The sequence below is a fragment of the Oreochromis niloticus genome, unplaced genomic scaffold (assembly GCF_001858045.2).
Source record: "Oreochromis niloticus isolate F11D_XX unplaced genomic scaffold, O_niloticus_UMD_NMBU tig00000734_pilon, whole genome shotgun sequence".
NCBI classification, from domain to species: domain Eukaryota; kingdom Metazoa; phylum Chordata; class Actinopteri; order Cichliformes; family Cichlidae; genus Oreochromis; species Oreochromis niloticus.
In genome coordinates this window covers 592,528-616,678 of record NW_020327228.1, presented here as the reverse complement: position 1 = coordinate 616,678, position 24,151 = coordinate 592,528, and the positions used below count along the sequence as shown (strand labels likewise).

Sequence of the window (24,151 nt, the reverse complement as noted above, 5' to 3'; positions counted from 1 at the left end):
AGTCATCAGGTTTCAGCCCAAAAAAGTAGTTTAGGGTGTTTGTGCTGGTGTCAAAGGTCAAAGCAGGTCAAATCTGACCTGAACAGTGTGTCAGGTTAAAGAAAAGTTGAGGAGGTTGTCAAACTCCTCAGTGCAGGATCAGAGAGAGAGAAATATCAGAGTCTATAACAGTTTGTACAATGTGTTAAATCTGATGAGATGGATTTGCAAACTAAAAAAGAGAAGAAAATACAAACTGTTTTCCAGTGGGCTGGACTTGAGGAAAATGTCACATTAATAAAATCACACCAACATAAAAGAGTTAATTTGCTGAACCTGAAGCTCCAACACAAAAACACTCACTGATTCTTAGATTAGACCTCATAAATTCATGTATGTTTGTAACACAGTTTGACTTTGTGTCATGTTGGGCTGTGGGCAGCAGGCAGGAAAGGAACCAAACGTAGGACTCAAAACCAGGAGGTTAAACTTAAAGTACAGCTTTATTATTGGGGAAAAAAAAAAAAAAACCTCTTAATAAATTAAACTCACCAAAAAACAAAACTCTGGACATAGGAACCAAGGACTGAAGCACTGGAAGAGAAAAACTAAACAGGAACATGAGGGAAAACCACACATGTAGAGGCAAAGGCAAACACAGTGCTTAAATACATGGGAGTAATCAGGGAATAGGAGACACAGCTGGAAGAAATTAGGGCTAACAAGATGGGGGAAAGCAAAACTAAATACACTGACATAAGACATGTACCAAGAAGCAATTCACAAAGACGCAGACTTGACACTAAAATAAACCTACCCTAAACACGAGGGCATAAGAACCAAACCTAAGAACCAATAATAATCAACAAAGCACAACAAGAGAATCAGAATACATAAAGCAAAATCAGTGCTGGATGTTCAGGAGAGTTCATTTATGTCCTCAGATCGTCTGATTCACAGTTCATCTCTGTCTCCTCCTGATTTACCTGCAGGTGAGAAACAGGTGTGAGGTGTCAGCTGTCAGGTAGGTGATGAGTGAAGAACAGAACAGAATCCATTTCCTCTTCTAGTTCAGGAGATTAGGTTAGAAAATAATTCATAAAGTGTGAAAATGTTCATACTGGTGGATTTTTCTTCTTTTTCATTTAAAAATGAAATGAAATGAAATGATTCTGTGTTTCATTTAAAAACACAGGATCTGACCAAAACTGCAGTCTGGAATCTTGTTTTCACCATAAAACCCCCCAAAACATATATATGATAATAAAAATATACTAATGAAAAGGGCGGACAGCTCCTTCGGGGTCAGAGGTCATGTTGGGTTCATCCAGCTGTTCTATATAATTTGACCTGTTTGGCTGCAGATCTGTGAGAGCTCATTAAATCATTTCTGATACTTTTGGAGGTCAAATCCTCGAGTCTCTGAACATGTGTTTGTTTATTATGAGGCTGAAACATCTGAACCTTCAGTGATAACAGCTCTGTCACACCAAGCAAACTAGACTGTGTACAACATTTACAACCTTTATATACAAAGCACTTTAAACAGGGCAAAATGACAGACTGACAGCAGCCGTCCTCTCTTTGTAACAGCAACACCTGAAACTAATTCTGTGGTCAAAGCTATCAGGACATAAGCTCAGGTGGAGTCTCACATTCTCACAGGACATTCAACACTGACTCCAGAGAGATCAGGACACATCTGTGCTGAAAAAAACTGATGGAGGCCATCTGAGTGTGGATGGATGCTTAAGTCCAGCAGTCAGTCAGACAGTTAAGGTTTCAACACTTGTCTCCATTTGTACTGTTTGATGCACTTTGTATACAAGTTGTGTATTGTGTGTATATAAAGTGTAACTTGGTTAGATGGGACAGAAATCTGTGATCATTGACCAGATCACAGGTACAGCAGAGTTTTAGCCTGACGCTAAAGAAGCACATTTTCAAACTCGTGATGATTTTACTTTTCAAAAGTCTCAAACATGTATTTTAATGAGCTCTTTGTTTTTCTGCTGATTGAGCCAAAAATCCCATAAAACACCTGGATCAAGTTCAAGTTCAAGTTGGCTTTTATTGTCACTTCAGCTATATACAGTTGTACACAGTGAGGCGAAACAGCGTTCCTCCAGGGCCAAGGTGCTACATGCAACATAAATTTACAACATAAATTAACAGAAAATTACTAAACTAGCTAGCTCGAGACAGGGCAGGCTGACCTAACATAAATTACAACATAAAAACATGGATGAACCAAACGTGACCCTTGACCCCACATGGGTTGTTAAAAATGTGCTGGGAACTAAAAAAAAAAAAACCTATCTAAATATATCCATCAATATGAATCATCACATCAGCCAGTGTGTGGTCCAGCAGTGTTGAAATAGTAGAAATGCAGGTTTGTTGGGTTTTCTCTTGGTTTGGTGGCCATGTTTCAAAACAAGATGGAGGCTGCAGTTTTGGTCAGTCAGTGACTGGCTGCCCTGGTATGGGATTAAAACGATGCCACCTTATCCCATAGTCCAGCCAATGATGTGATTCGCATTCGTATATACGCAGCTAATCAACGTCGTCGACAGGCAATGACAGCGTCCTTATGTGCTGACACCGGTGTTTTAGCTATCAAAGCAGCGATGTGGAGTGAAGCCACGTTAATGACAACGTGTACAACCATTAGAGATGTGAGCAGGACAGACGGAACAATTGACGGAAAAAGTGTGGACTTTATACCAGTTTTTAAATTGTGTTGATAGGCCACGGAAAACGAGAGTCATGATAAAAAATATGCAATGTTTAGTTACAGTGGCGGTCCTAGCCTGTTTGGCGCCCTGGGCGAACACCCCCTCTGGCGCCCGTATGCCACCCCGGGCAACCGCCCGTGTCACCCGTATCTAAAACCGCTACTGTTTAGTTATCATTGTTTATATTTACTGCGGGAAGAAACGGCAAAAACGAGAAAAGGCTTGAAAGCGCTCTCCGCCTGTGAGCAAAGATGAAACCAAAACACACCCCACCCTTTCCCATTGGTTTAGTTTTTGGAGTGACGGCAGTTTTGAGATATGAGAGATTGGCGACATTTAGAGCAAATCTTGTGTAGTTAGTGTGTAGTTTAGTCAATAGTTTTGTTGTGTGTGTCAGAACAATGAAGCGACTGCTGAATGTTACAGGTGTTACAGGAGTGATACATCTCCTGTTGTCAGGCCTGCAGGTATCAGGCTGTTGTTCTCCTTTATCTCATAGTGGACAGAAATTATTTTTTGGAGTAGCACAAATAATTTGTGTGGCATCAGATTTGATGCAGAACAGCTGATTGTTCTGTTAATAAACCATGTGACTTGGATGGATTTGATGCTGGTGTGACCACAGTGCACACGTCTGCTGTTGCTCACAGTGGTCCAAGGGATCGCTCAGGGAGTTTGTGTGTTCGCTCAGACACATGAAAAATTAGAGGGGACATTGATTGTAACATGGCATTTGGGTCTTCTAACTAAAATAGGACAATAGGAACATAAATAGTGCCATCATTGCCAGACCCTGGCCCACATCTGATTGGCATACACCCTGCCATGACACCAGTCAGAAGTGCCAGCTTGATGCCAGATCTGGGCTAGACCTGTTTTCCATGAGCCTGGGCCACATAAACCAAACCACAATCGGGCTGGATGTGGCATGCTATCACATAAACGGTGCCATCTATGCCAGGCCTGGCCCATATCTGGATGACATACCACTTACCAAGCCAGAAGTCAGTCAGCAGTGCTGGCTTGATACCAGATCTGGGCTAGACCTGTCCGCTATGTGGGAATGAGGACACTCAGAAACCCCAGGAAGTGCTGAGTGGACTGTACCATGGGGGAATTATGTTTTTTTATGTTTTATTTTTATTTAGTTTATCTTACATTTGAGTTTGATGGAGGTATTCTGGAGTTGGTTAGTTAACCTGTTACCACACATCAGTGCATCACTTAAAGGTTTAGCTACACGCTAAATAAACATATGTTCAAGAACTAGAAAATATTAACTTTCAAATGAAATCAACAACATGGTTAATTGTATCTGAACAATTTTCTGGTTTCCTTTGACTTTCATCAGGTGCAAAAGCCTTCAAGAAAAGAGAGATTACAGTTACACATGCAAAAATAAGAAAATTATTTTATAAATATCAACATATAACCCAGGTACTGTTTGGTTTCTAAAGTACAGCAGCTGGTGACTGTGTTAACTTCTGTGTTAATCTGATCCAACATTCAAAATTATAAATGTGTGAGTCTGTATTTTCAGTGACTTACAGAGAACCTGAGTTTAAAGCTGAGTGTAAATGTGATCAGTGTGAGAAAGTCTCTGACTGCATTCATAGATGTGTCCTTTCAGCTGCTCTGATCCAACCTTTGGTCTCTAAGGAAGAGGCTTCAGGGAGATGTTTGCTACGTTGGACTGTAGGACCATCAGAAATGTGTGCAGTAACAAAACAGGCAGCACTGAAACACTGAAAGGAGCGGACTGGTATCGTGCCGCGAGAGTTGAGGCTTGGGTGTGAAATTTATGGTTTTCAGGATTTTCATCTTTATTTTTGAAATAGTTTTAATCATTAACTTGGTTTCCCTGGGTCTTTTCCAGTGTGTTATGAATAAATCTTCTTTTTTTTGGTACCGGTACTAGTTTTATTTTGTTGTATTTATCCGCGACACCTTACTGGCAGGACCGTGAAAATATTATTGGACATAAACCGCTCCGTGGCACAAAAAAGATTGGGGACTGCTCATCCATACAACAAACAAACATCAACAACCAGGAAGCAGCTTCATCTCTGATCACACACACACTCAACTCTACTCACTCACCTGGAGGAACAACATGAAGGTGGATGGTGCTGTGATCCCATATGTGTGCTTCTTCAATTGAGACACCACAATCGTATGTTCCAGCGTCATTAATTGTCACATCTTTCAGAATCAAAGACACGTCTCCATCCTTCATCTGTCTGTCCTGCAGATCCACCCGGTTCTTAAAAGATGGATGCTGGCCATCTAGAATAATGTCACAATAACTACGGAAAAACACATTTTCTGTCTTCAGGTCAGCTCTTTTCCACTCTACATGTTCAATGTTGTTCTTTCTAGCTCGACATGGCAGGATGACGTCCTGTCCAGACTCAGCTGTGATGATTTTCTGGTCTGAAAGAGGAAACAACACAGAGCAGAGAGGTTAAAGGTCAAAGTACAATTATGATCAGAATGATTGACTTTAAATATTTTGTTTATTTCCTTTGACATTTGAGTTTTTAGTCATGTTGGATTTGATGAACCTCTGAACATCCAGCAGGTCACCAGTGACCCACTGAGGGGGAATTTTAGCCTCATGCTAAACATGCAAAGTGTCAGAAACTACAAGATGTTAGCTTCCACAGAACAACAACATGTGCTGATAATAAGTGAGGGAGATAACCCTTTTGTGAGCAGGAAGTCACACACTCACTCATGTGCACATATACACACACACACACACACACACACACACACTCTTGCACATGCATACACACACATACAGGGCCTGACACACCACAGGGGCTTTTACGATGGGTGGTGTTTGTGTAACTGTATTCAATTAAAAGGCTGCATGGAAGACTGTTTCTTTGAAGTTGGCTAGGAGACAGGCGAGGAGTGTTCAGCTCTAAGACCTTGGTTCCAGCCAGCCTTCCCTTGCTAACAAGTTTATGTTGTTGTCTTGATTACTTCATCTGTGATAAGTCCTAACTAGCGGACCTGTGGAAGCACAGATCCAACAATGGAAGATTAAAATGTTGCTCATGAAGGTGCATGAAATGATCTGAGAGGGAGGTTCCCTCTTGCCACTTGTCCAAAGTGTTGATGTATGTTAATGTGGCAGCAAGAAGTGGAAATAAAGTAAATGCGCTTCACAGTTTACAAGACAACGCCACCCTGGGAATTTCACACAGAGAATATTGGAGGTAACACTAAGAAGGCAGTTAGGTTTGTTATACTCAGTACAGAGACGAGGTTCAAAGATAAAATAAGTTGACAATTTATTAATTAAATCAACGTATAAAAGCACAGTCATAACTATCAGTCTACAAATATACTTAAAAAAAAAAAAAAAGGTATCCAGAGCCGAGGCTTACCAGTGGAGGGGCGGGGATGCCACACACAAACTCAAAAAAAAGAGAAAAGAAAACACACCAAGACACAAGTGCAGCACACTATCACACACTCACGCTAATAAACTAAGAAAGGCAGGCATGTACACTCAAAGGATCCCACCACCAAGGCACCCTAGTCTCCTCCACGTCGGCACTCCGCATCTGAATAAAAGAAATTTTAATATATTACAACAAAACTAATATTCACACGCTGGGGATAGCCCAACTGCAGGAACACACTGGTGATCCGCAGCTAGAAAAAGGGCCTCCCACCAGTGGCGTAACAAAAACCCAAACTACAAATCAAAACAACGAAAAAAGAACAAACATACAGCCTAAATAAAACTTTAAAATATGGAGCAGACGGAATCACCGTAGTACTCCAACTGGCCGTCTGCCCAACTATAAGTTAATCTTCCAGTCAGTCAATCAATATGCACGCCAGCCGACCCGCGTGGCATGCATATGGCCGTTGTCCATGCCGACGTCCACTTTAAAGGCTGGCAGCAGTAGGAAAGAAACCTCGCAGCCTGAACAGACCGTAAAAGCAAAGCAAAACAAAGCAGCAGCACTTCAGTTCGCGTAGCTTGGCGTAACTCAGACCCATTGTTAAGAGCAGAAACTCAGCCACTTACAACATTTCTAAACACCTTGCTGCCATCCTAGCACCTCTTGTGGGGAACACCCCACATTACATCAAGAACTCCACCAACTTCACCGACATGGTCGAGAAACTTGCCCTTACCCAGATGAAACTATGGTGTCTGTTAGGGTACCTGGGTCGTTGACCCAGTGTTTTCAGTTTGGTACTTTAATTTATGTTCTCATCTTGGTTTATGACTGTGATGGTTTTGGTTTCTGTTTTGCATTCCTAGTTTTCCAGTTCTTCTTGGTTTGTGATTTTGTAGTTAAGTTTTGGTTTCCATACTTCCTCTGTTCCATGTCTATTCTGAATCTCTGTGCCTGCCCTCATCCCACGTCGCTGTGTCCCCTCTGTTGCAGTGTCTGTGTGTTTCTTGTTTTACTTTGAAGGTCCATGTCTTATGTGAATGTGTCTGGTTTTGCTTCACTTGTCTCGTTAGCCCTGATTTGTCCCAGCTGTGTTTTCCTCCTTTCTCCCATTCCCCGATTGCTCCCTCTGTGTATTTAAGCCCTGTGTTTTCTTTTGTGTGTATTGCAATCTCCATCTTGCCATGCTGTGTGTTCTGCCTGTCAGCCTGTTTTTGGTTTGTTTATATTTTCAGTTTGGCTAGTTTTCTGTTTTTTTGCCTTCATCCATTAAACCTACATTTGAGTTTACCTTTTGCTCCGTGAGTTTGCATTTTGAATCCAACATTCCTGCCTGCAACATTCCAGTGTTCTTTGATGTTCTTCACTTGCATATCTACCACAGAGGCAGTGGAGACTGTCAGAAAATGACTACAAGAAGACAGAACCAACTTCACCCCTGATGAGATTTGCACACTGGCTTAACACCACATATTTTAAATACAAGGGTTTTTACAGACAGAAACACGGCTGTGCCAGGGGCTCCCCGGTGTCACCTATTGTATGGCATGGCCTGGCCTGGCCTGTATTTGTATAGTGCTTTACTTAGTCCCTGTGGACCCCAAAGGGCTTTACACTACATTCAGTCATTCACACACTCACACACTGGTGATGGCAAGCTGCCCTGGGGCGCACTGCCACCAGGCCCTCTGACCACCACCAGTAGGCAACGGGTGAAGTGTTTTGCTCAAGGACACAACGACCGAGACTGTCCGAGCTGGGGCTCGAACCGGCAACCTTCCGATTACAAGACGACCTGCCAACTCTTGAGCCACGATCGCCCCGATGGATCGCCCCATCGCCATGGGGCGATCGTGGCTCAAGACTTGTATCCAGAAAATGTACCATGTAAAGGATCGCCCCGATCGTTGTTAGGTTTTGTATTATGATTGTCATATATGCTTAGAAGTATATAATCGATTGTGTAGTGATAGGAGGTTTGATCCTTAATAGTCTGTAACAGCTCTGTGTAGCATGAAGAGGGGAGTGCATTCACTCCTCCTCAGAGTGTTCTGGTATAGATCACACACCTCCTAGGAGAGGTCGTATCTTCTCTTGCTGATATATGGTATAGCAAACACACGTATATCTGTTTGAGTCTAAGAGCCTTTTGTTTAGATGGACCGCTAGACTCCTGGCACCAGCTTTGGGGAGTCACATCACACACACACACACACGGTATTCTTTGTTCACATGTATACCTATGCAAGAGATCATATGTTAATGAACCTATGCATATTCATGTTACCATAATAAAAGAGCAGTGTTACGGGAGAGCGGACGAGAGCAACTGGGGTCAAGCGAAGGAACGGCGCCTGTCCAGTTCTCTCCCGTGCACGTGAAACATAAAGAACTTGCCTACTCGTGTCTTGCTTGCTGTGTAATTACATTGTCTTCAACGTTCCAGCGAATATGTTCAAGCTACAAACCTATCAATCGTGGCTCAAGAGTTGTTGTATCCAACCTTTACATGGAGGAAGTGGAAAGAAAGGCTCTTGGCTCTTTTAAAGGGAGAGTACCCAGCCAAAATCAAAACACAAGAAGTTGAATCCTTCACAGCTCACATCAACGCTGTGGATAAAAAACATAAGGTTCACCAGGGAAGACACAAAGGATAACTGTTTGCCATTCCTGGACTGTGCAGTGCACATTGAAGGGAATGGAAACCTCAACAGTGAAGTTTACCGGAAGCCTACACACGGACCAGTACCTCCTCTTTGACCCCCACCAGACTCTGGAACACAAACTTAGAGTAATCAGGACTCTACAACACCAGGCAGAAAATGTTCCCTCTCCTTGTTGCTCTTTAAGGAAGCTCTTAAAACATGCAGTTATCCTAACTGGGCTTTCATCAAGTCAGCAAAGATGCACAGAAAAGAAGATCAGACACCAATAGGGGAGGATAAGAAGGACAAATGCAACAACATTGTCTTCCCCTAAAAACTCAGCAGAATTTCTCCAAGCATGACATCCCAGTGTACTTCAGACCCAGCAACACACTCAAAAACTGTTTCATCCCAAAGACAGAAGTCCTAAACACAAACTACACAACGTAGTGTATGCTGTACAGCAGCGGTCCCCAACCTTTTTTGCGCCATGGACATAACTAGACTGGCCATCGACCCACCGGGCATTTGCCCGGTGGGCCGATCGTGATTTTTCATTTTTATGGGCCGATGAGGGTTTTTTTCTTTGTTTTTTTCCGTAACGGTATAAACACTGAAAGGTGGTGGATTGGCCAGATGAAGGGAGATGTGTAAAAATAACTCAGTTGTTTGGTGGTGGCTTTTGCAGAGCTTCTACAGATTCAGTAACATTAGCAAGTGGTGGAGGCCAGCAGATGCAACACGCTGGCAGGTGGATGACGGAAAGGCAGGAGGAGCAGAGACCCGAGGCGGTGAACTGAAGTTCAGGTAAGAAGTTATGACCTGCAGTCTATGTGGGTCAGACATAAACCAAGTTTAGGTGGAGTTTATTTTCGTTATGCTGACTTTTTACAGTCAGTTACAATAACTCGTACTGCGTACTAGCTAGCATGACGGAGTTTCTATACAGCTGGGCGGGTGCTATGATATTATTGATGTTGAACTTGTTTTATCTTATATATAAGGTTAGTTATTAGAGTTTCCACCCGTCCCCCCAAAAAACGGAATCGTCTCGTATTCAGAGAAAATATTGCGCGTTTCGTATTGAGGTGAAAAGGAACAGTTTGTCCCGTATTTCAGCTACAATGAAAAAGACACAAAGCTGGAGTTATTCTGTGTCTTTGCTGCACAGCTGCCTCTTCTCCTCTCATTCTCCCCCCTCCCTCTCCTGTTTCTACTTCAATCATGAAACTGATCAGTGATCAGCTTTTCTCTTTTGTTTGTTTATCGCTCTGAATCTTACAACAAACGTTTTCATCTGATGTAAAATGTATAGAAATCCATTATTCTACATAGTATTTTTTTAGGGTCCCATCATAATTTCTTCATAAGTAGCTAAGTACTGTTTATGATGCCAGTATTTTCCCACATTTTCTAGATTCTGTACCAGTACTGTGTGTAAATGCCATCAAAAAGTCAATTAAGTTTTATTCTTTCTATCTCCTTTCACTTTTTAAAGGTTGCCATGTTAGAAAAAATATTTTGCCCTGCCATGCTGTTTATTGATGTGGCAAATGAATGATTCATGAAAATATATCTAAATCTGTCATCAGTAATCAGTAATGATCATGTCTCACTTCTAGTCTTTGTCTTAATTTCAGGTTTTCACCATGTGTTGTAGATAGTTCAGGAGGTTAACTCGACCAAGCAGTCTACTTTCGGGTACTGTTTAGAATACCCGAATAGGGAGGATGGTGAAGGTTTAAGTTTATTAGATTGATACATATATACCAACAAGACAGCATACATCACTGTGACAACAGCGTTTGTTTTCATTCAAAGGATTTATGGTTTTTCCTATAATACCTGATGGGCCGGTCTCTAGTCAAAATGCCAGGGCCGATTTTTTGTCCCAGTCCAGCCCTGGCCATGGACCAGTTTATGTCTGATAATATTTTCACGGACCAGCCAATAATGTGTCCCGCATAAATACAACAAAATAAAGCCAGTACCAAAACTAAATATTTATTCAAAACAAACGGAAGAGACCCAAGTTAATGATAAAAACGATAAAAAAAAAAAATATATAAATACCCTGAAAACCACAAATTTCACACCCAAGCCTAGACTCTCGTGGACTGGTACCGATCTGTGGCCCGGGGGGTTGGGGACCGCTGCTATACAGTGTAGCGAGGAATGCTCAGACCTCTATGTTGGAGAGACCAAACAGCCACTTCACAAACGCATGGCACAACATAGAAGAGCCACCTCCACGGGACAAGACTCGGCTGTCCATTTGCATCTAAAGGACACTCTTTGGTCACTGTTTCGAGGATGCCAATGTTCACATTTTGGACAGAGAGGACAAATGGTTTGAAAGAGGAGTGAAAGAAGACATCTATGTCCACTGTGAGCGACCATCTTTGAACAGAGGCGGTGGTTTACGACACCAACTGTCTGCCATCTATAATCCAGTTTTGAGATCCCTTCCAGACGCCGTAAAGCTCACTCACATCTGGGGCCATCTGACCTCAGGAAATCACAATGAGTTCACCCAAAACCCTGGCTGATTGCGACCTACAACCGTTTTCACACCTTGGCTCATTTGATTAGGTAGAGGATCATTAGGGCGTCCATTGTCCCTCTTTGGGAGGAAACTCCCACAGGGCTTAAATCTGGGACTCTCCACCATTTGACCCTAGAACTGAAGAAGCTTCTCGGATGAGAGGTGAAACGTCTACAAGCAACTTAAAGAAGACCAGATGCTTTTCTTTCCAAGCTCCTTAGACTACACGATCTAAACAAAATTGTAGCCACCAGCCACCAAAGAAAAAACAAAAAAGAAAATGCATAAAGAAAAAGTGCAAAAAAATTTCAAGTGTGCTCCAAAACTGTGTACATCTAGGTTTAACTCTGATAATAAGGAGTAGCGTTAAAATGTCTCAAACATGTATTTTAATTGAATTTAAAACTACTAACCAAACCCTGAGGGAAATTTAAATGGCATTTTCCCCCATCAGACTGTCATGGTCCTGGATAGAGCGACCCAGTGTTTGAGTTTTATGTATCTTTTGTATTCATTTGTGCCCTAGTTTAGCTCATCTAGTTTATTTTGATATTGCTGTTTAGTCCTTTGTTCCTTAGTTGTTTATGTCATCTCCCCCTGTACTAAGTCTCCCTGGTTCATGCGTCATGTCTGTGTGGTTATGTTTAGTTCATGTCATGTCTAATCTCCATGTTTCCTGTTTTACTTTGAAAGTCTGTATTCAATGTCAGGGTTTCACTTCTCCGGTCCTGTCTTTAGGTTCATGTGCGTTAGCTGTGCTCCCATGTGTGGCCACTTCCCCTGATCATCCCTTATGTGTAATTAGTCTTTGTGTTTCATGCTGTCTGTGTCACGTCGTCTGTGTTCCCACCCTCCATGTTTCCATGCCCAGTCTTTTGTATTCTCAGCCATAGCTCTATCATAGTATTAGTTCCCCAGTTTAGTTATTAGTTTAGTGATTCTGCCTGGTTTGTACCGCCACGTCTTCAGCTGAAATAAAGGCTCGCTTTTTGTTCAAAACTCAGTTTCATGCCTTCGCCAGTGTCTGCGCCTGAGTCCTCCATACACTCTCCATACGGTCAGCCACTGCGACCATGACAGTACGACGCGACCATGTCGGACTCAGCGGACATTTCAGAGGAGGTACGAGAGGAGCTGAACAGGCTCTACCGCATAATGGATCACATCATCGGATGCGCGGATCCAAGAGTGGTTTCCACGGGATTGGCGGCCGTGGACGCCATTTTGTTGCGGGAGCCACGGTTGCGGCAGCTGCCCCACCTAATCGAGGCGTTTTACTCCCTGGGCCCCCTTAAGGAGGAGCTTCGTGCCCGTGCGCTTGCCCAGAGGGTCCTGAACTCCGCCCCGTAAACGGATGCCGTCGCCACTGCCTCGTGAGCCAGAGGCTGTGAGAGGTGGAACGCTGAGGCCCACTTCCACTCTGCCATCGTCTCACCGTGCATTGGCTCCCTCGTCTCCGCCACAGTCAAGCTGCACTGACCAGCACACGGAGACGGTGGAGGCCATAGATTTTGGTGATGATGAGCGGCAGCAGGTGTTATGGGCTTATCGGGAGGAGGAGCTCCGTTGGAAGCCGTGGCTCATTCACTCCCACCTGTCGCCCTGCTTCGGACCGGCCGCTCACCCTCACCCCCTCGCAAGGACTTCTCGTCTCCGGCCACCTGTCTGGCACGGATGTGGGCAGAGGAAGAAGACCCAATCCCAACAGTTAATGCCGCTGCACTCACGGCCGCTCCCAACTGGAGATTCAGTTAGCCGGTACTGTTAAGTACTGTTAAGCTAAATGACTGTTAAGCCATCTCATGCACCTGCATCTACACCTCAGGTGGGAGTGGCTGTCGTCCGGTTTGTTCCTGCACCCAGGTTGGTCCCCAAGGTTATGCCAGTCAGTACGCAGCTGAGCTCCGCACCCATCCCAGGCACTCTGGTGGGAGTGGTTGTCGCTCTGCAGGCGCCTGTACCAGCTCATGTTTCCATTGGAGGCTCAAGAGAATCATTGCCGCCACGACAGCCTCCTGTTCAGCCTCCTGTTCAGCCCTCTGTCCAGTTAGCAGCTCATCCTGCATCTGCTGCTGGATGCCCGGGTGTGCCAACCCGGCACCCCGCAGCATCCCCGCTGCTTCATGCCACGTTAGCTGGAGGGCCCGAGGAGCCCGTCCAGCCCCACGCCTCGTCAGCTGGAGGGCTGGACGGACAGCATGTTTCATGCTGTCTGTGTCGCGTCGTCTCTGTTCCCACCCTCCATGTTTCCATGCCCAGTCTTTTGTACTGGGCATGTATTTTGTACTAATACTTTATCATAGTATTAGTTCCCCAGTTTAGCTATCAGTTTAGTGATTCTGCCTGGTTTGTACCGCCACGTCTTCAGCTGAAATAAAGGCTCGCTTTTCGTTCAAAACTCAGTTTCATGCCTTGTCCAGTGTCTGCGCCTGAGTCCTCCATACGGTCAGCCACTGCGACCATGACACAGACAGTGTATGCTCTGGCAGTAAATCTCCAAAGGTTGATTCTAACACAATCACCTTTTGGAGATTTTCTTACCTGGATGATTGAGCATGCATCAAGACCTCTGGCAGTATAGAAATACTTCAAATATGCAGGGACCAAATTGTCGTTCTTTATCCACAGTTTTTTTTTCCCTTTTTAACCTAATTGACTAAAAGAGTGAATAGCTATTCTATTCACTCATCACTTACCTGAGCTCTAAGTGTTTGTGTTGTTCAATGATTTGTGCACAACAAAAATGGGACCTCTCTCATCCATCATGTGGACATTTTTCTGACACACTTTGAAGCTGATGGACGTTTTGTGTCTGCACTAAGTACGTTTTCAGCAGCTATGGCACCGGCAGGATTCACTTTCACAGACTCACAACCACCAGCTCCACCCCTCCCCTCCCCCTCCAGCTGTAGGCTTTAACATTGAGTTTCCCCACACATGTTTACAGACGAGTTAGAGAGCAAGAGAAGAAGAGACTGATTCATAAATGTCTTTGTTTCTGCTCTAACCTTACCCAAACAATGCTGCTCTACAACTCTAGACTACCAGCCACAAAGACAACAGCTGGAGAAACATCTGTCTACCTCTGACATCCACCAGCTCATCCATACAACAAACACACATCAACAACCAGGAAGCAGCTTCACCTCTGATCACACACACACTCAACTCTACTCACTCACCTGGAGAAACCCTTAGGTAGATGCTGCTGATGAACTTCCATGAGCTTGTTTCTTCCATGAAGACAGCACACACATATCTTCCAGTGTCATCAGTGATCACATCTTTCAGAATCAAAGACATGTCTCCATCCTTCATCAGTTTGTCCCGCAGATTCACTCGGTTCTTAAAAGATGGAGGCTGGTTGGATGGATCAAAGTAACCATCCTGGTACAAAAGAACTGATTTCAGGTCATCTGTGATCCACTTTACACCAGTGATCTTCTTGTTGTTTGGAGCTCGACATGTCAGAGTGACACTCTTCTGTCTAAACTCAGCTGTGATGGTTTTCTCAACTGAAAGAGGAAACAACACAGAGCAGAGAGGTTAAAGGTCAAAGCACAATTATCATCAGAATGATTGACTTTAATTATTTTGTTTATTTCCTTTGACATTTAAGTTTTTAGTCATGTTGGATTTAATGAACCTCTGAACATCCAGCAGGTCACCAGTAACCCACTGAGGGGGAATTTTAGCCTCATGCTAAACATGCAAAGTGTCAGAAACTACAAGATGTGCTGATAATAAGTGAACATAATGTGTGAGAGAAAGCAGCCTCTCATTATAAGACACTGTGAGTCTCTGCATGCTGCCTTTATGGAGCTACAGCTGTTTGTATACACTGAACAAAAAGCTTTGTAGCTGTATACTGACTCCTGACACTACAACACATCACACTGACACACACATTACACTTCTTTGTCTCTGTCACAGCTGGATTACAGATGATAAGGGACAAAAGCTCAGTCAATATGAAAAAAATTATTAGAGAAATATTATTAACATGCAAACAGGCTGATCATCTTTATCTCTGATATAAACACCATTTAGTTTATACCGGCTGAATTTCAAGCAGAGTGACACAGTTACAGTAAATATGACTGTGATTCTTGTAGTGCTGATGTTTTTATCATAACTGACCATTAGGAAACCTTAGTCTAAATGTGATCAGATGAAGTGTGAGGTTGTGAGAAAGTCTCTGACTGCATTCATAGATGTGTCCTTTCAGCTGCTCTGATCCAACCTTTGGTCTCTAAGGAAGAGGCTTCAGGGAGATGTTTGCTACGTTGGACTGTAGGACCATCAGAAATGTGTGCAGTAACAAAACAGGCAGCACTGAAAGGAGCTCTAAGTGTTTGTGTTGTTCAATGATTTGTGCACAACAACAAAAATGGGACCTCTCTCATCCATCAGTCATCATGTGGACATTTTTCTGACACACTTTGAAGCTGATGGACGTTTTGTGTCTGCACTAAGTACGTTTTCAGCAGCTATGGCACCGGCAGGATTCACTTTCACAGACTCACAACCACCAGCTTCACCCCTCCCCTCCCCCTCCAGCTGTAGGCTTTAACATTGAGTTTCCCCACACATGTTTACAGACGAGTTAGAGAGCAAGAGAAGAAGAGACTGATTCATAAATGTCTTTGTTTCTGCTCTAACCTTACCCAAACAATGCTGCTCTACAACTCTAGACTACCAGCCACAAAGACAACAGCTGGAGAAACATCTGTCTACCTCTGACATCCACCAGCTCATCCATACAACAAACACACATCAACAACCAGGAAGCAGCTTCACCTCTGATCACACACACACTCAACTCTACTCACTCACCTGCAGGATCAACACTCAGGTCGATCATGGTGATGAGGTTCAATAAATCTGCTCCTTCTGTGAAGACACCACACTCGTATGTTCCAGTGTCAATAATCGTCACATCCTTCAGAATCAAAGACACGTCTCCATCCTTCATCTGTCTGTCCTGCAGATCCACCCGGTTCTTAAAAAATGGATGCTGGTTGTCTGGATCAAAGCGACCATCCTGGTACAAAAAGATATTTTCTGGCTCCAGGTGATTTCTGCTCCACTTTACACCTGTGATGCTGATATTTGGAGCTCGACATGTCAGAGTGACGTCCTGTCCAGACTTTGCTGTAATGATCTTAGGCTCTGAAAGAGGAAACAACACAGAGCAGATAGTTTAAAGGTCAAAGTACAATTATGATCATAATGACTGACTTTAAATATTTTGTTTATTTCCTTTGACATTTGAGTTTTTAGTCATGCTGTCATGACTAAAAACTCAAATGTCATGTCATGTCTGAACATCCAGCAGGTCACCAGTGACCCACTGAGGGGGAATTTTAGCCTCATGCTAAACATGCAAAGTGTCAGAAACTACAAGATGTTAGCTTCCACAGAACAACAACATGTGCTGATAATAAGTGAACATAATGTGTGAGAGAAAGCAGCCTCTCATTATAAGACACTGTGAGTCTCTGCATGCTGCCTTTATGGAGCTACAGCTGTTTGTATACACTGAACAAAAAGCTTTGTAGCTGTATACTGACTCCTGACACTACAACACATCACACTGACACACACATTACACTTCTTTGTCTCTGTCACGGCGAGTGAGATGAGCTGTGTGGGAATTAAAGGAGGATCCAAACGCAGGCACTTGTAAAGGTGTGAGGGTGGTTTATTAAACACAATAAAAGAGATGGACAAAACGGTAAACGGAGAACTAAACTATACTGGGATAACTGAACTACTGAGCCTGAACAAGAACACAAACCTGAACACGAATAACAGCGAGCAGAAAACAGATGACGGTTGGCAGCAGGGAAACACGCGGATGAAGCAGGGTGGATACACAGACAGACCAGCAACTACAAACACAGAAGACGCAACTTAAATACACACAGAGAAACACAAGGAGATTACACACAGGTGGGGAACACAGCTGGGAATAATCAACAAGACGAGACAGGGGTAAAACTGAACACACTCACATGAGACGCGGACCTTCACAATAAAACAGGAAACGAGAACACTACACCAAGACGCAGACCTGACACTGAGAGACAGACAGAAAATGACACATGGAACTAAACCCACACAAAACATGAGAACACAAATCCTAAATACCAATAAACAGAAACATGGAACTCAATAACAATAATCATCATCACCACAAAATGAGAAAACCCAAAACACCAAGATAACTGAAACACAAAGTGCCAGAGAACATAAGGAACAATCCATAATGCAAAAGTAAACCAAAATATAATAAACTCAAAATACTGGGTCCAAACCGACCCAGAACTGTGACAGTCTCTGTCACAGCTGGGTTACAGATGTTAAGTGTCCACCCAGCCTCGTGTCTCCTTCACACACACAGACAAACTGAATCCATATGAAAATAATCCTCCTTGTTGTTATCTCAGAGAGAAACTCAGTTTAGTTCAGTCTCACCTGCAGGGACGAAGACATGGACAAACAGCAAAGAGGAGCAGAGCAGCGCAGTGCCAGCAGCCATCTCTGTGTCAGTATTTGTGCTGATCCGACTCTTAGTTTGTTCTAAATGTCTGAGTCTGTCGCTGTTTTCAGTCAATAACAGAGCCTGACTTTAAATACTGAATAAATCAGATTACATTTAAATTTGAAATAAAGCTGACTTTCAGCTGCTCACTCGGACTCTGCGGTTTGTCTTGCATTTAATAACCTCGGAAACAGGGGCGGTCCTGTTTTGTGCACTGGGGGAACACTCCCTCTGCAGTGTTCCTCCCTTTCTAGGACGTGTACATCATCATCATTGAAAGAGTGTCCACTGGCCTGTAGGTGTAAATAGACTGCGGAGTCCTGGCCCTACTAATGAATGTTATTTCACACAACCTAGGAAAAATCATTAATACATAATGGGCTTGGATAGACAACATTATGGATGAAATGTGCACTATTTGGAAGCAGCCTGCCCTCTCCCCTCTCGACAACTTGCATGTGAGACTTTAACACAGTAGCAGCAGCACTCAGGTGCACCGAGGGCCCTCGCGCTCACTTTTCGCGTATATGTGTGTGATAGAATTTAGGAAAAATATCGGTACAAATTATAAGTCTATATCATAATGTCTTCTGTTTTTGTGTTTGTTGTTGGGCTGTCAACGTTAACGCCTTAACGCTGTCATCACAATTAATGTGATTACATTTTTTAATGCAATCAACCCATTTGGAGCGCAGAATGGACAAACTTTGGACAAACTGCCTGAAATGCATTGACAGAGACATTTCAGGGATTTTGAGTCATTTTGCGCTCCATATGGATTGATTACGTAAAATTTTTTAATCGTGTTAATCAGGATGACGGCATTAACGAGATGCTGCTCCAGCTAGAGAATCCCCCACCGCCCCGCCCTCTCCTCGCTGTGTTTGGCAAGAAGGTGCACCCCACAAACGGAGGCGCCTTTACTCCCCACAAATGGGCAATAGAACACCAATCGGTGCCCATCACATCCCCAAAATGAGCCAGCATGATGTACGAGCAACCTTCTTTTTTTTTTGCAGATGCCAAGATGCCGCCCCCACCATGTTGCTACCCTGGGCAACCACTGTCATCAGGGTGACGTCAGCACGATGTGATAAAAACATCGTAAAACATCAGTTTTAGTAGAGCCCTCTTGTTCTCTCCTGTAGTCTGAGTGTAGCCATTATAACAGTGAGACAGCACTGCCACCATGAGGTCAAACTGGATCATTGCAGGTAATAATTCTCAGCCTGAACACTGTTGGAACATCAGACCTCCTCACACTTTTAACTCATTGTTATTTGAGTTTATTCAGTGTTTCTAGTTTCACTTTGATTCTATTATTTTCTTCTCTCTGTGGTGATACTTTGGTTTTCTTAATGTTTCTGTGCCTCCCTGTCTGTGTTTGCTTCAGTGTTTCCTCTGTGTGGCTCATGGAAGAAGCTTTGATCTGTGTTTGATGTTTCACTGACTGAACAGAGAGCCTTTGCTTCTGTTTGCTCGTAGAAGACTGATTACAGCAGGATTCATAACACTGACAGCAAACACACGGGCAGGAAACTCAGGCTAAACTACATCAGCAGCAACAAATGAAAACAATTTGAAGCTGTTGTGTCTCAGAAGATGCTCGTCTGTGCTTTCGTGTGCTCTCTTATTGATTTTTAATGGTTTTCTTGTTTGACTAAAACAATTCTGTCCAAAATGCTGCTGCAAGGTTTTTAACTCATTCTCATGAAGCTTTCAGAGCTTCTTCTTTGGCTCCCCGTCAGCTTCAGACTTCAATTTAACATCTTGGTTCTTATCTTTATGGTCTTGTTTGTGTCATGTGTTCATTTTGTGTTTTGCTGCTGGCTTTTTAAAAAAAAATTACTGTAAAGCCTAATGACTGTTCTTGGTCTTAACAAGGCAACAGAAATAAACTTTACTTACTGTAACACAGACCTGAAAGTGTTCAGCTGTGTCTAAACTAAAACCATGAGCTGATTAAATCCTGTCACAAATATTTGCTCTTCTGTATTTATATTTGCTCTTTGCTACATTTTACTCAGCCGTGGAACTTGCTAACTCTTTCCTCTCCACATGCTCCTCCATACTGGACACTGTGGCTCCAGTTAAGGTGAAACGTCCTAGAACCTGCTCACAACCCTGGCTAAATGACTCTACACGAGCCCTACGACGCACCTGTCGCCAAGTCCAGAGGAAGTGGAAGAAAGATAAGCTTCAAGTGTCCTTTGACATCCTACATATGAGCCTTTTGAGCAATCAGAAATCTTTTAAGATGGCTAAAGCAGCTTTTATGTCGGCTATTATTACAGCTAATAGTCATAATCCTCGTATGTTATTTAAAACCTTTAACTCAGTGGTTAATCCTCGCCCTGATGTTCTGAGAGTGGCTTCCCCAGCTCTCTGGGAACACTTTTTAATTCACTTTACAGAAAAAAATTTGTTCTCTTAGAGTTCCGCTTTCTTCTGTGTTTAATCAAATTTCTGCTTCGGGATGCACCTCATCCTTCCAGCGGTTTGAGCCTGTGTCACTCTCTACCCTGAAGGAGATAATTGAGCATCTGAAAAATTCCAACTCTGTACATGACATCCTCCCATCTTGCATCATCAGGGAGGGTTTTAATGTAATTGGGCCTAGTATTCTATCCTGAATGAACTTATCATTACTTTTGGGTTGTGTCCTGACCACTTTTAAACATTCAGTAGTGCAACTTGTTCTTAAAAAAAAAGTAGCCTTGACCAAAATGACCCTGCAAACTACAGGCCGATTTCCAAACTGCCTTTCTTGGAAAAGAGTCCTTTTGTAACTGCAGGCCTATCTAGATGCGAATAGCATCACTGATAAATTCCAGTCTGGGTTCAAATCATGCCATAGTACGGAAATGCATTGCTGAGAGTCTTCAATGTCCTCCTTTTAATCGCTGTTTCAGGGTGCTCAGCGGTTTTAGTTTTATTGGATTTGTCCTCAGCGTTTAATTTAGTGGACCACAATATCCTTTTAATGAGGCTAGAGAGAACAAAAACAAAACATGTTCCCTAACACGGAGTCAGCCGGCGAGGCACGGGACCGTGACACATATATACGCCAGGTTAGGAAGATGGGAAACACCAGGGAAAACATCTTAACAGAATCTTATCAATGAGAAAAGGAAAAATAAACAACATCCACGAGATGAGACACTATCAAAATAATATAATTGATAACATAAATAAAACAAAGTAACAAACATATTTTACATACAAATATAAATACATGGGAATTTGCATAATTATGATTAAGGAACTGACCTCACAGCCCATTGTTCCTTCAGTGGGCTGCTTTCAGTCATTGTGCAAATGAACTGTTTATAAGATTTGGGGAAACCTGCAGTCAGCTGAGACTGAAGAAGTCACTTGGATGAGTGACGAAAACGTTTCTCCCACAAAACGCTACGTCCAGATGAACAGATTCAACTTTTGGAGAATAACAAACATATTCTAGTACTAAAACATATCAACTTTACACAACACAGCAGTTACACATGGAGACATAACTGTGGAGACAGGAAGGGATCACAAAATATAATAACTAAAAACTACATAACTACATAACTTAGAGTTCCATGGCTTCGAAAACCCAATGCCCAGCTCAGAGCGGCTAAAAGTAATATCTTTTAACACTTTTTCGTTCTGCTTCTGTATCAAAAGTCCAATTAAAATAGTCATCAGAAAGATATTGTTTGTCATTTTTGGTTTTCTAATGTGATATATTTGACTTTACTAATGTAATGCTGCCTGCTTTTTGTGTTTAGTTCAGTTTAGTTTCCAGATGATTTTCTTCTTTTTCAGGTTTGATTATTTATTGCTTGAAGAGTTTTTAATGGTTTTATTCTTTTTTCATTCTTACTGTTTGGAGGTTTGTGTCAGAGGCCAGATTTAGGAGCATCAGTACAGCTGTTACAATAAAAGCAGAGACTCAGTCTGACAGACGTCCAGAGTCTCAATGAACTCGTCCATCAACAACATTTATCAAACTAACAGATTCTAAAACTAAAGATTTGTTTTTATTTGTTCACAAAATGGTTTCAGATGATGTTTTTCATCCATCTCAGTCTTTCTCATGAACTTTGTCTCCAAACCTCTCAGCCTGAGCTTCCCTCTGATCAACTCGTTCATAATCTCGTCCATTCTGCTCTCAATGAAAATCTGAACATGTTCAGCTCGGCCTCCTGTCTTTGTGTCAGAGTCTCCAAAGCAAACATCAATCAATCAATCAATCAATCAATATACTTTATTAATCCCGAGGGAAATTAGGGTTACAGCAGGCAGCATGCTAATGGCGCATGCGCACTTACAAAGGAACCTTCTGACCAACTTTACACAAACATCACATTGGGGAGACATGTCAGAAAGGTAGGCTGATAGGGAAAAAAAAACAACGAAAATATGTAACATGAGGAGAGAGGAGGAGAAAAAAACTCCACTCAGACTGAGCTCCTAGTGGGAGAACAATTTGATAACAGAAAAAACACCTCAGCACAAAAAGCACATGACTATCAATACACCATAGAAACACAAGACAAGCAACAGGGGCGGGTAAAGGGTAAGAGATAGCCGGTGTAGATAGTGCTTCCGGTCCTGCAGCATGTCTGCGCTGGTCCAGTCTACCGCCATCTTCCCCGGTAGGGCACAAGCATCGAAGGCGTTTGGAAGGGAAAGGGGGATCAGTGTGTGCATATCAGTGTATGTGTGTGTGTGTGTGTGTATGTCCAGAGTCGAGCTGAGACAGTGTCCTTCGCCCTGCCAGGCAAGTAAACAGTCTTCCAGCCAACCCAGGTGGCCTTGCATGGGATGGGAAGGAACAGTCTCAACATAGTCGTTATCAGGGATTGTTTTTGATCGGCTCCAGCCTTGAGCCCGCAGCTGGAACCGCAGGGGTAACCGTATAATGATAGTGATTTTTCTTTGCAAACAGCTCATAAAAATTTCAAGCTGTTTTTAGCACTCCGACACTGGACTCTCAATCTCCTTTTTTATGGCTTCGAGTTTCTCCAAGATGTTATTAGCCATCGATCCCGAGATCTTGTCAGTCTGTTGCTCACAGAGCAGGTCCTGAGACCTCACGACCGCAGCCAACTGATCCGAGATGTAGTCCAGCTTCCTCCCTGAGTTGTTGTTTCGGGTGGATTCGTTCCTGATGTAATCCAACATACGCTCAGAGGTGTTAGTTTGAGCATTCACTGCAGTCGTAAGCGCCTCCAAGCTCTTAACCATGCTGCACTCAGTGAGCCCTTTCTGAGAACTCGCACCTCGTCCAATCGTTTCAATTCCAGCGGGCAGCCTTGTGGGGATTTGAACAGCCGGCTCCGCTCTCTCAATTTTCCGATAAGCCAGGGCCATGCCAGCTCCGATCAACAAGAACCCTGTTATCATGGTTCCGAATAGGTAGATATCTTCAGCGTCCTCGATCGACAGTCCCGCCAGGCACACGACCCTCCAGTTATGCCACCCGTCCATCGTGTATCCGGCAGGGAAAGTCCCTCCAGGGCACTCGGGCTCTCCCGAGCCCAGGCTTCTTGTTGAGAAAATGGTGTCAATAGAGAGTCCCAGGCTTCACAATGAGCTCACCCGAAACCCTGGCTGATTAGGTCCCACACCCGCTTTCACACCTTGGCTCATGTGATTAGAGGATCATCAGGGGGTCCTTTGTCCCTCTTTGGGGGGATACTCCCACTGGGTTTAAACCTGGGACTCTCGGCCATTTGACCTTAGAACTGAAGAAGCTTCTCGGATGAGAGGTGAAACGTCTTCAAGCAACTCAAAGAAGTCCAGACGCTTTTCTTTGCAAACTCCTTTGACTACGATGACCTGGATGACTGAGAACCTTCACAGACATATTGTGTTGTTGTTATTCAGCCTGGTTCTATTTCCCCTTTTTTAACTTTGATCACCCGCCCCTTTAAACATCTCTGCACGGCCCTGATTTTCAGACAAATCTATTATCAACTCCACTTTTCTGCTCAGTGAGTGAATTCAGGTGTAGCTTGTACTGCCATAATAGTAAACCTCGGCTTGAATGTAGTCAAGGCCATCCTCATACACATGTGGAGGTACTGAAGCCTGACCCTGGACAAACAATCGTCCCGGGCATTTTGACTAGAGACCGGCCCACCAGGAAAGCCATAAAGACTTTGAATGAAAACAAATGCTGCTGTGACAGTGATGTACACTGTCTTTTTGGTATATGTATGATTTTATATATATTTTACATGACATGAAAACTTTGTTTGTAAGATTAAGATAATCATTTA

At 43.2% G+C, this 24,151-nt stretch overlaps 1 protein-coding gene across 2 annotated transcripts; it reads right to left on the bottom strand.

The window, feature by feature from the left end:
• Window positions 1-463: 463 nt before the first annotated feature.
• Window positions 464-18,042, bottom strand: LOC109199196 (cell adhesion molecule 2-like). Of its 2 annotated transcripts, XM_019354533.2 has the most exons (6): window positions 17,813-18,042; window positions 17,133-17,226; window positions 16,169-16,504; window positions 14,515-14,847; window positions 4,818-5,150; window positions 464-965 (listed from the first exon to the last, which is right to left on the bottom strand). In XM_019354533.2, exons 1-6 carry the CDS (start codon window positions 17,828-17,830, stop codon window positions 934-936), a joined length of 1,146 nt encoding a protein of 381 aa, XP_019210078.1. In that variant the 5' UTR covers window positions 17,831-18,042; the 3' UTR covers window positions 464-933. The 2 variants fall into 2 exon arrangements, with proteins under 2 accessions (XP_019210078.1, XP_019210079.1); XM_019354534.2 differs by lacking the exon at window positions 17,133-17,226.
• Window positions 18,043-24,151: the final 6,109 nt, after the last annotated feature.